The sequence below is a fragment of the Ochotona princeps genome, chromosome 2 (assembly GCF_030435755.1).
Source record: "Ochotona princeps isolate mOchPri1 chromosome 2, mOchPri1.hap1, whole genome shotgun sequence".
Taxonomy (NCBI): Eukaryota; Metazoa; Chordata; class Mammalia; order Lagomorpha; family Ochotonidae; genus Ochotona; species Ochotona princeps.
The window spans coordinates 100170017-100183446 of NC_080833.1; the positions used below are offsets into that span (position 1 = coordinate 100170017).

General features: G+C 36.9%; 1 protein-coding gene across 1 annotated transcript in view; it reads left to right on the forward strand.

The window, feature by feature from the left end:
• MAN1A2 (mannosidase alpha class 1A member 2) overlaps nucleotides 1–13430 on the forward strand; it is a 160258-nt gene that overhangs the window by 68035 nt on the left and 78793 nt on the right. The window contains exons 4-5 of the mRNA XM_058660113.1: nucleotides 4329–4447; nucleotides 9507–9587. Of these exons, the coding sequence (XP_058516096.1) occupies nucleotides 4329–4447; nucleotides 9507–9587 (200 nt within the window). The remainder of the gene's footprint in view (nucleotides 1–4328; nucleotides 4448–9506; nucleotides 9588–13430) is intronic.

The window sequence follows — 13430 nt, forward strand, 5'->3', positions numbered from 1 at the left end:
TCCCTGGCTGTTGCAGACAACTACGGAGTGGATGGATCATGTCTTTCTCTCTTTTCCTCAAGTAGATAAAAATAAGCCAATAAAAACTTTTGGAAAATCAAAAATATGTATTTTTCCAGAAGATTTTCAGTTTCATTCCTTTTCAAATGTAATGTGAAAATGTAGCATGAACATTCATGATTTTTAAATTTTTTCTTTATTGTTGCATTTTTACTTCTGTATTCTTTCATATTCTCTTGTCTATTTAAAAAATAGATAATAGATTCACTGCATATTTCTTTTTACATTCATTAGTTTGAGAATTTCTTTCATTTTTAATTAGCTTCAGCCTTTAGTTTTTATAACTTCCCTACACTTTTGCTGAAGTTTACTCTTTAGCCGAATGTTGAATTCAGTTATTTTCATTTGTCCCTGTTACGCAGAAACACATTTTAATTTTTTATTTTATATGTATATATATATGTATTTTATTTCATCTCATTTTTTAAAAATTAATTACATTGCATTATGTGATACATTTTTATGCACTGGGATTCCCCCCACCCATTTCCACACCCTCCCCCCATGGCAGATTGCTCCACCTTGTTGCATTTCCATAGTTCAAATTCAGTTGACATTCTTTCATTGGAGGTATTTACCAAGCATAAAGTCCAGCATCTTATTGTCCTGGTAAGTTCAATGGTTTCTTGGTGAGACCATCTCTGGTCTGAAGGCAGAGCCAGCAGAGTATCATCCCAATCAATTAAAAGCCCCTACATAATATTTCCAACCATTTACAACATTGTGGCATTAGTTGACATGGTATTGATTAACCAACATGTTAATAGTAAAATGCAGGTTCTCAACCACAACCTGTGACTTCTTCATAGACATTTCAATTTTGGTTTACATTCAACCGTGTTCTATACACCTTAAAATGGCTTAGATTGCTATTCAGCTGTCTCATGCCTATTTTAATTTTAGTCTTTAGCAGTTTATAGCATTGAAGCACGTTTTCGCTGAACCTGGCTGTTTTTCTGGTGGTCTAACTCTATAATTCTAACAGGATATATGTCAATAGTTTAGGTGAGCATGTGTAGGAGGGGTGTGCAGAGAAATCTTCCATACCCCAGTGAGGAGTAACCAATCTTTGTGTCCCACCCAGTGAGGTATAAGTGCATCCCCGCTGACTGTTTCCTGTCTGTTTCTAAGCTTTCCTTGTTGTTCTGTCTGTCTATTCTAGTTTTTTGTTTGTTTGTTTTGAGGCGTTTCTGGAGCACTCCTGATGGTTATTACGAGAGGGGGTGGGGACCCAAAATTGGAAGCAGGCAAGGACCAGAGAAAGCTCCTCTCCCTAGTCCCGAAGGAAGTTTACTGTTCTTCTGTTTCTGTGGATCGCTCAGGGATCCTGGTTGTTGTTCCGATGACCTTGGAACCTGCTAGGCAGGATTTGGACTTCTTCCATCCCGTGTGGTAGATCCAAATGGAGGTGGGTGACCTCAGAGTTCTTGGCCTCTGAAGGCACTGCATTTCCCCGTGGTCTCCTTGGCAGTAGGGATGTAGTCCTTGGTGCTCATATTGATAGTCCTTGATAAGGATCTAGGAGTCTTCAGGGTTGGGATAAAAGCCTCCTCCTGTCTGCCTGCTCCACTCTGGGGTCCCCTCCCTGCTCTATGCGTATGACCTCCTGTTAAGAGGTTGAGAAACACATTTTTAAAGATGAAAGTTTTTTCTTTTAGAACTATTGTAGGTGATTTCCATGTTCCGAAAATATGTGTTTTTGTTTGTGTTTTGTATGTTTTAGATTTTCACATTTCACTGCTGCTTTGACTCCCATGTAGTTTTAGCCTTTTACATTTATTGCAATGGCAAAGTTGAGATGTCTGGGTAAAACAAATCATAGTGATAGCCATTAATTTCAGTTGTGCTGTTCTTTTCCTGAGCTCTTTTGCCCATGACACAAACTTATTTGTGTATGATTATGCAAGAATGATACAGCATAGATGGTCAGACATTTTACCATTCTATTGTAGTCACTATTTTTGAGAAATATGATTCTAGAAGACTATATAAATATTGAGATAGCAGAGGAAAGCAACTATCTGCAAAAACTGAAACATGAATGGAAACAGTACCTTTGGATTGTTTAAATGGTAACTTTTGGGTGGAATGCTCAAGAGAGACATATTCAAGGAGTCATACAGAGATAGGGATGTATGAGTGATTAATAGGCTTGGTGGCTTGGTAAATACGTTGTTGTTGATGTTGTTGTTGTTAATCATAATCAAAAGCTGAGGGAGGGGTAAGAAAAGTGGAAAGAAAGAGTTTTGTCATGCCCCAGCACTAACAGTCTCTAGATGAATCAGCATGAAGGAAACTGAGGAGTGAGAGGCCATGGAATTTAGTGTGGGAGTACTTGTTAGTGGGCAGATAAACTCATTAATGAGTCAAATTATTAGGAGATACTGAGCATGAAAATAGAATTTAGGTTAAGGACAACTATCATAAGGACAAATATGTGTAGTCTTAAAATCTCAGAAGATGAATTTATATTCAGTGAACAGAGAAATGGAAAAAAGAACAAATAGAAAACGTGAGCTTGTTGAAAGTTTGTTCCCAAGATGTTGCCAAGAAAACCTGTAATTAAGCAAAGCTGATATTGATTACCTGTGTAAGGAAATCACTGTCTCAGAAGAAGAACCAAGTTGAGACACTGTGATTTTAATTATGGTTCAAAATGAATCTTCCAGTTTGGGGAGTGCTGTTTTGTTTGTGTAAGGATTGTTTTGTTACAGTTTTGTTAAGGATTTCTGTGTTAGCTCTGAGTTTTGGCATACAAATTGTCATTTGATACTTTCTGTTGAAGGGTTGATAGGTCTTTTAGGAAGTTCCTGATATAAACAAGACTTCTGTTTTAAGAACTATCTTTCTGGGTCCAGCGTGATAGTGTAGTGATTAAAGTCCTCGTCTTGCACGCACCAGGATCCCATATGGGCGCTGGTTCTAATCCTGGCAGCTCCACTTCCCATCCAGCTCCCTGCTTGTGACCTGGGAAAGCAGTTGAGGATGGCCCAACGCTTTGGGACCCTGCACCCATGTGGGAGGCCTGGAGGAGGTTCCCGGCTCCTGGCTTTGGATCGGCACAGCACCGGCCATTGCGGCTCACTTGGGGAGTGAATCGTTGGACGGAAGATCTTCCTCTCTGTCTCTCCTCCTCTCTGTATATCTGCCTTTCCAATAAAAGTAAAGAAATCTTTAAAAAAAAACACAACAAACAAAAAAAACAACAACAAACTGTCTGGACAAGTCTCCTAACACAGTGTGTTATGATATGAACATTGTGGTATGCTGTGTGAATGATTTTCATTTTTAGAGGACAGAGATAATACTGCTTTCCTAGGGTTGGTGTAGTACCCATCTGCTCTTTTACAATACTACCAGATTTGTTTTACTAGTGTGTTTTATTTAGGATTTTTGCAAATTGGCCCATTTTCTTGCCTTTTATTTCAGATGTTTAGTTTTGGTATCAAACTGTCTTTGTTGAATTATTTCTTCTTTCTTACTCTCCGGGACTTTTTTCTTTTTTTCTTTTTCTTTTTTTTAAAGATCAGGATTATCTCTGTTGAAGAAGTGAAGATGGACAGTTTTTTTTATTTCTCTGTCCACATCTTGTTTTATGATTTCTTAGCTTCTTTTTGATTATTAAGGATCATTATACTTTCTGGCTGTTTGGTATTACTATATAGATATTAGCTTTGGGTATGTTTTCTTCTCTCTGAGTTTGAAATGAGAGGTCATGGTTATTTTAGCAACTCTGTGAACTTGAGCAACTCTCCTTTTTTTTTTCTGTATTATTTTGAGCAACTCTTCTTTTTTCTTGAATTAATATCTGTTTCCTTCTCATCTGAATTGCAGAAATGGATATCTGAATGTTTGACTAGGCCAAAAATGAAGGAGAATTAGTGCTTCTGGTTTTCTTTAATGTGCTATCTTTACTAAATATATTAAACTGTAGATATGAGTGCACTTCAAAAAGTTCTTGAAAGGTGAAATTAAAAACATAAGTATGCCTTGATATGAAAAGTTTTTTTGGTGCAAAATGATTTTTAATAGTATACGGAAAAATGTGTATTCTGAACAAAATAAGGTTGATTTCAGCGGGTTTTTTTTTTTGCACCAAAGTAAACTGACATTTGTAATTTCATCCTTTTGTTAACTTTTTGAAATACATTTGTATTCTGGTGAAAGAAAGGCATTGAATGTTATTTTTGATTCTTATATTGTTTAAAAGTGCAATATGCTTTTTGTGAAAGAAATATTTTTAATGATGTTTGTTGTTGCCTGAATAGGAAGTTCGCAAATGGGTGCTACTATAGTAGATGCTTTGGATACCCTTTATATCATGGGACTTCATGACGAATTCCGGGATGGGCAAAACTGGATTGAAAATAACCTTGACTTCAGTGTGGTGAGTAAGCAATTAATAATTACTCTCTAGATTGACTGTAATAGGTCACATTGTCTAACAGCTGTGTTCTGAATGCTTGTATCCTTCCAAAATTCATGACTGAACTTCATCACTAATATGATGCTATTAGCAGGTGGTATATTAGGAGGAGATTAGGCCTTGATGTTATTGCCTTCATGAATGGAGCTAGTGCCCTTATAAATCATGCCTCAGAGAACTGCCGTGCCCCTTCCACACGCTGAAGAATCAGTGAGGAACTTCCAGAAAATGGTTCCTTACAAAACATTGAATCTTTTGGCTTCTTAAACTTGGACGTTGTAGCCTTCAGAATTGTGAAAAATAGATTCTGTTGGGCCCAGTGGCGTGGCCTAGCGGCTAAAGTCCTCACCTTGAAAGCCCCGGGATCCCATATGGACGCCAGTTCTAATCCCGGCAGCTCCACTTCCCATCCAGCTCCCTGCTTGTGGTCTGGGAAAGCAGTTGAGGACGGCCCAATGCATTGGGACCCTGCACCCACGTGGGAGACCCGAAAGAGGTTCCTGGTTCCCGGCTTTGGATTGGCACAGCACCGGCCCGTTGCGGCTCACTTGGGGAGTGAATCATCGGATGGAAAATCTTCCTCTCTGTCTCTCCTCCTCTGTGTATATCTGGCTGTAATAAAATGAATAAATCTTTAAAAAAAATAGATTCTATTTTTTCTGGGCTACACAGTTTGTGATATTTTTGTTTTAGTAGCTTGAATAGACTAAGATGCTAACCATAGGAATTTTGTGCATTATATTAGCTATTTAAAGAATATTAAATTGTTTTTTCCACTTCTGAGGCTTTTAAAAAATTTTTACATAACAATTTTTTCTCTCCATTTTCATTTATTCCTCTTGCTCTTTTATTTGGAAATAGGACAGGCTGAAATAACACATGCTTTGCCACACTTTTATTGTTTTGAGAGGCAGGGAGAGAGAGAGAGAAAGAGACAGAAAGAAAGAAGTAAGGTTCCACTTACTGGTTAACTCAGCAAATGCTTGCAACAAGAGCCTGAGCTGAGCTGAGCTGAAACCGGTAACAAGGAAGCAGAAACTTAGTTCACGTCTCCTACAAGGATCTCGGGGACCCAGTTGCGTGATATGTCACAGCTGCTTCCCGGGCTGTCTATCAGCAGGAATCAGGAACTGGAGCCAGGTGCTCCCATTTCTTGCCTTTATCACTTGAGGTAAAGGTGGGAAATTTAGAAAAAACATTGAATTAGAAATATCAGGAAACCACAAGCTGCCTGATGAGTGTGTGTGTGTGTGTGTGTGTGTGTGTGTGTGTGTGTGAAAGAGTTAATGATTTGGCATAGCTGTGATGAGTCCTCATAATAAGCCTATGCATAGTCTTTGGCATAATTACTGCATGGCATTGCTTAGTAGATTTGAAGCCCAGGGCAGTTACATTCCAGCTATATGACTTGGAAAGTTTTTAATTCTTTATAAACCTTTGAAAAATCGTTACTTGTTCAAATACTGTGAGGATTGATATAATCTGGTACTTATTAAGTGCTCAGTAAATGGTAGCAATTATTTTTATTGTTATCAGTCTTCACTTAAAAGATTCTATCATGTACTTGCTATTCCCTGTGACTATAGCTGCTTCTCTATGTGCTTTTCTTTCTAGCAGATTTCTTATTATTTTAATTGTGATTTGAGTCCATAGTGATTTCCTTTCCTTTCCTGGTGCTGACTAGTTAAAAACTTTATTTTGTGTGCTAGCATTTTGAAAACTAGGTATATCTGTTGACATGTCTCCATTAGAAAAATTTTCATTACCAGTTAGGTTTAGTTTTGGCTGTTGAGTGGCACAAAATTTAATATAAATTAATTGAAAGAATTGTTTATTTCTCTTTTATGTAAACCAAACACAGAGATCAGAGGTCAAGGATTTGATAGCTGCATTATCAGAAGTCTGGGATCCTCTTTCTTACTTCTGTCAGCTTTAGAATATAGCTTCAAATCCATGCTACAAGATGATTTCTAAATATCCAGGCATCTTACCCACCTTTTAGTTCAAAGAAAGATACACAGTTGTTCTTTAAGAATACTCCTCAGTTGTTCTACCTATTTCTGCTTGAATACTTCTGTGTAGACTATTTTCATATGGTCCCATGTAACTGTAACAAGGAAGTTAGGTATTATGCCTTTTTTTCTTGCATGATTTTGTAGCTTAGAGTTTCTGATTTTTGTATCTTGTGAAGGCATGAAATTCATGTATTTTATCCTAGACATTTTGATACATTGGTTTTGTATCTAAAGGTGAAATAATCAACTGTCAGTTGATCCTATTATCGCTAATTTCCTCACTATTTATATATGTCACATTAATTATGTGTTAGTCATATCTAGTTTATTTTTCACTGAATGTGTCTTTATCCATATATCAGTACTAAGCTGTCTTAATCATGGTACTTATTCTTTTTTGTGGGAGTGAGGGGGTTCTGAAAGCTTATGTTTGTTTAAAGCAATTTCCAGGTTTATATATGAGTTTCTATCATGTTCACAATTCTGTATTGTTCTTTAATTTTATTTCTTAATACATTTTTCCCTCTCTTAATTTTTTTATTTTAATGAAAGCACTGTTTTTGAAATTTTGTTTCAAGCGAGACAGTAAGAGGGTCCTTCAGAAGTTCACAGAAAATGTATATATGAAAGGAGATTGTAAGGATTTACCATTTTTGTGCAAAAATGAACTTATCTTGTAATTCCGTTTCTCTGCAGACTTTCTGAAATGCTTCACAGAAATAATGCTGTGTTCTAGTTTCAATAAAAAAATATGTACTTGCCCTTCTACTCATATGTTTATAATTTCTCAGAAATAGCACAGCCATAATTGCCTTGTTGATTTTTAGGATTTATTGATTTGATTTGAAACAGAGATTGGAAAAGGAATAGAAAGAGAGGAAGTGAGGGAGAGAGTCTTGCATCTGGTGGTCCATTACAAATGTCTGTATTTGCTAGGGCTTGGGCAGGCTGAAACCAGGAGCCAAGAACTCCATCTGTGTCTCTCACAGATGGAGAGACACAGGGACATGACAGGGACATGAATAATTAAATCTTCGTGCATTGCCTCCCAGGAAGCTGGATTCGAAGCCCAGAGTAGCTGGGACTCTGGTTTAGACAATAATTACTTCTATAAAAAAGCTTAACATCTGTCTCTCAATCTTGATATTTTATCTTATTATACAAAGAAAATAATTTTGTTCTTTCTAGTTATGAAAAATTGTTGAAATCTTGATGACAGTTTCATTCAATTTACAGATAATTTGGAGAAAATTTGCATTTGTACAATCTCAGATATTGCCATTTGTTGGCATGGCAGGTTTATTATGTCTAGTTCTTCATGTTATTGTACCAATCAAGGCTCGGTGACCAATACTGTATTATTTGTTTTGACTGGAAGACTCAAATGTGTAGAATTGTTAATCCAGAAAGGAAAGAACATTGTGTTATTACCTTTAGGTTATTACCAGTTAGTAACCACAGGAAATATTACCATCTGTAGTGCTTTGTGAACAGTGGGAAGAAGTTAGAATCATGAAAACATCGCAGCTCTGACCTTTGTAGCCATTTGGGGAGTGAATCAGCAGATGGAAAATCTTGCTCTTTTGCTCTCTGTCTCACCTCTCTGTAACTCTGCCTTCCAAACCAAAAAAAAAAATGTGTGTATGTGTGTGTATGTATGTCTTGAGCTCAAAAAAACTAGGTGCTTGTGCTGCTCAGATGTGGTTGGTGGTTTAAGGATTCCTGTCAGATCCTGTCAGAGAGTTAGGCTTCAGAGGGCAGAGTATCTAAGGCTGTCTTTCAGGGACACAATGAGGCAGGTTTTGGTTCGTGTGTATGACAGAGGAACTGTAACTCGAAATCAGTTGATACTGCCATAGTGAAGAACTCTTAAAAATGACTTTTCAACAGGATTTATTTATGAATGCTTTTTAAAAATAGTATTGCTTGATTCAGATCTTTTTGTTTGCCTTAAATTTGTATATACATTTTTCTTTATACTGCTAGTTTGAATTTTGGGGAGGTTTTAAATGTACCAATTTGTAATCAGAACTATTGATTTTACATTTATTTTCTCAAGGAATTTTATGTATTTCCACATTTGTTTCTATTTAATTTTTTTTTAAAGAATCTATTTTTTTTTTAAAGTTGTATTCATTTTTATTACACAGAGGAGGAGAGACAGAGAGGAAGATCTTCCATCCGATGTTTTCACTCCCCAAGTAAGCCGCAACGGGCCCGTGCGCGCTGATCCGAAGGCAGGAACCAGGAACCTCTTCCGGATCTCCCACGCGGGTGCAGTGTCCCAATGCATTGGGCCGTCCTCAACTGCTTTCCCAGGCCACAAGCAGGGAGCTGGATGGGAAGTGGAGCTGCTGGGATTAGAACTGGCGCCCATATGGGATCCCGGGGTGTTCAAGGCGAGGACTTTAGCCGCTAGGCCACGCCGCCGGGCCCTGTTTCTATTTAATTTTCACTTGCATTTATATTTAAATAATTTGTATTTCATTTTGATATGAGTATCCAGATAAATTTCCTAATTAGGAGCCACTTTTTTCAGTGTTGTTATATGAAATATGTAATTCCATCATGTTTTGATGCCTGTTTTAACATTGCTATCATATATGCTGCAAAAATATTTAAAACTCATAAGGAAAAATAGAGATAAAAATTTTGCTGTGATGATGAAAACATAAGGAATGAGATCCACAGAGAGTACCATACTGGAATTCAAGATCCAGAATTTGACAAGCGTTGATGAGATAGGCACAATGGTGACCGTGGTTAAATATCTTGATTCTTTCACAGTACTGTGTAGGTACACAAAGCAAACTACAATTAGGAAGTTGTGGTGATAGTAATAGAATTAAAACATGGCAGATGATATTTCAAGTAGCATGAGAAATGAAGGTGCAGAAAGTGGAAAATCATTGTTTATAAGTGTGGGAAACGACTAAAATATTGAAAATATGTGAAAACCCACAAAGAATTACATATTTGTAAATATGTCTCATATGTTTTTACAGAATTCAGAGGTATCTGTGTTTGAAGTCAACATTCGCTTTATTGGAGGCTTACTTTCTGCATATTACCTTTCAGGAGAAGAGGTGAGCAATATCAAGTGTACATTATTTGTTTGGGGTGGAGAAACCATGTAATGAGTGGAATTTGATACAGTGAAAGACTTCCCTAGTAACATGTTGCTTTTCTGGCTTGAGCAATATTGAAGTAATCTCTAAACACTGAAGGGAACTGGATGCTTCAGGTAAAATTGTTTGTTGGGTTAGGAATTTTTTCACTTTGAAAACCCCAATAAAATATAAATCCATTACAGGTGCTGGCTGTACATGTATCCCATCTGCTTTGTAAGAGTTCTCTAGAATTTTGCTATTACAGTTAATTGTATGATCCATACAGAAGGACAAAATAAACTGATAACACAAAAATCAAGAAATGAGTCAGTAAGAATTACTAGAGGTTCTTCAGACACTGAGAATTACTTATTAAGACATCCTGTTTGGAAACAATGCTATGCTTATTTCTTTGAATAGGTTTTTTTTTTTTTTAAATTAAATACACTTTGAATTCTGCTTTCTAGAAGTCTTGAAATAGTACATTTGGGTATACTTGAGACCTGGGGCAAATGGGCCAGTGGATGTGAGAAATTCATTTTTGCTAGTCAAATAGGCTGAAGGATGAGGTTATAGAGAGGGGCTAAGAAAACCTTAAATGAAGTCATTTTGTTCATGTTTCTGTTCTGTTTCAGTTTTTGGGAAACTGCTTTACCAATATTTTCAAACTGATTTGTCGATCTAAATAATTTGTAAATTTAAGAAAATTCATCTTTTGTAACATGTATTGTAGAGGTATATTTCTGTGTTTTCTTTGATTTTTTAAAAAATTTGGTTATGTTTAAAATAGTCGTTTTTTAGACTATTTCTACCCACTGTCATGATTTCTAGATTTTGGACCTTTGCTTTTTCTTACATGTGTGTAATTATACAATGGAATCCCTACATCTTTTCTGAGCTTTTCTTACTGTATGAGTTCATATTTAAATATTTACTATATCTTTTTGTGCTTGTATGTGTAAAATGAGCTAACTATGCCCTATTTTTTTGGAAGAAGTTAATATTTGGTATATTTTGTTAAATAAAGAACATATGGTTTAATATAGAATTACACCATAAAAATTTGTTAGGGAATTTGGTTATGTTTACAACTTAAAAGTCAGAAGCCTCCAATGCATGTCTAATAAAAAAGACAAAAGAAATTTACACTTTAGCAAACAGGCTTTTAAACTTCATTTTGTGTCAGAATAAAGTCCTATCCACAGGTCTCTAATGCAGTTGTTTAGAATATAAGCAGTGTTCTGTATTTTTTGCTAAGTACTCATTGTTAAAGGTCATTTTGGAAATGGTGACCCTATACTTTGAGAAACTGACCTAGAATATGTAAATAAAATCGCTGTAAATTAATTCGTAATGATTTTAAAGCCAGGTTTATTGAGGTGTTATCGACAGAATAAAATTCATCCATGTTAGTATATAGTTCTGTGTGTTTGACAATGCATACAGTCCAAGCACAAGCAAGAAACTAGATTCTTATCCCTGAAGATTCTCTTTTGTGTTTTATAGTTAGTGTAGCTCTACTACCAAGCGCTGGTAACTGCCGTCCTGGTTTCTGCCCTGCAATTAAGAATACTGATTTGCTTTCTGTAACATACTGCATTTGAGACTTATTCATGTATTACTACTTCATTCCTCCTTACTGCTGTATAGTCTTCAGTATCAATAGATAGAATGTATTTCATTCATTCACCAGTGGAGTCATTTGCTTGAAGAATTTATATAAGGATTGTGTGGTAGCATAAGTTTTCATTTCTCTTGGGTAGTTGCATAGGAATTTGCCTAGTCACAAGGTAAGTATGTATTTAACTTTGGAGGAAACTGCCAAAATCTTTCCTAACAGTGGTTGGCATAGATAGTATTGTAAATTTCTTTATTGTTTTTAGTCATTCTACTAAATATGTTATATTTCACTATGGGTTTTTTTGTTACATTTCTATAATAATCAGTGATTTTGAGTACCTTTTCATGTGCTTATTTGTTTTCATATACCTTCTTAGGTGAATTGCCTGTTCAGAATTTTGCTGATAAAAAATTGTATTTTTTTCTTAATACTGAATTTTGATAGTTCTTTGTACATTTGTAACGTGGGTCTTTATAATCTATGTGTTTGTACATTTTTTTCTCTGTTACTTGTACTTTCTGGATAACATACTTTTAAAAGTATATTAAACTATATTAATATATGTTTAATATACTTTTTAATATACTTTTAAAAGTTGCTGTTCTTTTTGTTTGTTTTGTTTTTCAATTCAGAAGGCAGTGAGACACAGAGGGAGTAGCAGAAATAGATCAGTCACATTTGCTGATTCCCTGCCCAGATGGCCGCAGTGGCCCAGGTTAGACGAGGCTAAAGCCAGGAATCTGGTCGCTCAGCCTTAGTTCACCAAGTGGCCAGCAAGGACCCAGGACTGGACCCATCACCAGCTGCCTTCTTGGTGTGCCTCAGCTTGAAAGCAGGACTGAGTAGCACAGGTGTAACATGACACTAGGCGTGCCGACATGGGATGCAGGCCTCTGAGGTGGCATCTTAACCATTGTGTCATACACCCCACAGCGACTTGGAAGAACTGTAGCTGTTACATTTTAAAGAATTACAGTTTATTATTATTATTACTTTGTTACTTTTTCCCCAAAGAATTACAATTTATTATGACTCATACTTTTGGTATCATTTCTGAGAAGTATTTGGTTCAGCCAACTTCACAAAAATTTATATTTTCTTCTAAATTTAGTATAGTTTTCACTTACTGACCTTTTTGTTTTTAAATGTCTACTTTGAGTTATGTTCTTCATACATTGTGAGATATAGGTTGATGTACATTGCTTTACATTTGGATATTTGGAGTCCTGCCACCATTTGTTAGAAAGTGACTCTGGCTTTGTGTCTTTGTGGACAACCAGTTATTCCTCATTAGTTGAAATTATAATGAGAGGGACATTATGTAGAGCATAATGATGCTTTTTTGGGAAAAAGAGGGCAGTGGAATGATAATACACATGCCTTAGTAAAATGGAGGGCATATTCAAGGAGGCTGGGTCAAGGGGAAGTTTTTAAAAGCAAAACAAGAAATTTTCAGAAGCTGCTTGGATGTGGGCTGATAGCATTGCAAGCAGTGGCTTCACCCACATGCCACCACCCAGTGTGCCACAATGTGAACCCCAAGGATGAGTTTTGTTACATAAATTTGTACATACTTGCAAGGTTTGGATATCGGTTGACAGAGAGGGAATTTTTTGTGAAGTTTTAGAATGTCCATGAAACATTCAGGCATGAACCCTTCCCTTCATTGCTTCCTGTCTCATTTTGTCTGAGTGTGAGAAGAAAATTTAATCTTGGAGTTCTCGTTCATGGCATACATTACATCATTTGATCCTCACAAGTAAGCTCTTGTTTTTCTTTGCATTTAAAATGAAATGCTAAGGCTCTGGGAGGTTTGGTGTGTGGTCTTCCAGCACCACTAAAAAATGACAGATTAGAACCGGAGCTCACTTTTCTGGGTCCAGGTTCAAGAGACGGGATGAGAAACTTAAGAGGGTTACCATGTCCTGATGTCCACTTGCCTCAGAAACGAGAGGGGCAGCACTTCAAGGGTAGAGAGCAAACTTTCCCTGGAGGAATCACTGGGGCTGAGACCTTGGCCACCCCAGTCCTGCCAGGGTCCTTGGAGCTGAGGGCCAGCAGGTGGGGCTGAGACCTTGGCCACCCCAGTCCTGCTGGGGTCCTTGGAGCTGAGGGCCAGCAGGTGGGGCTGAGACCTTGGCCACCCCCAGTCCTGCCGGGGTCCTTGGAGCTGAGGGCCAGCAGGTGCGTTTGGTGGG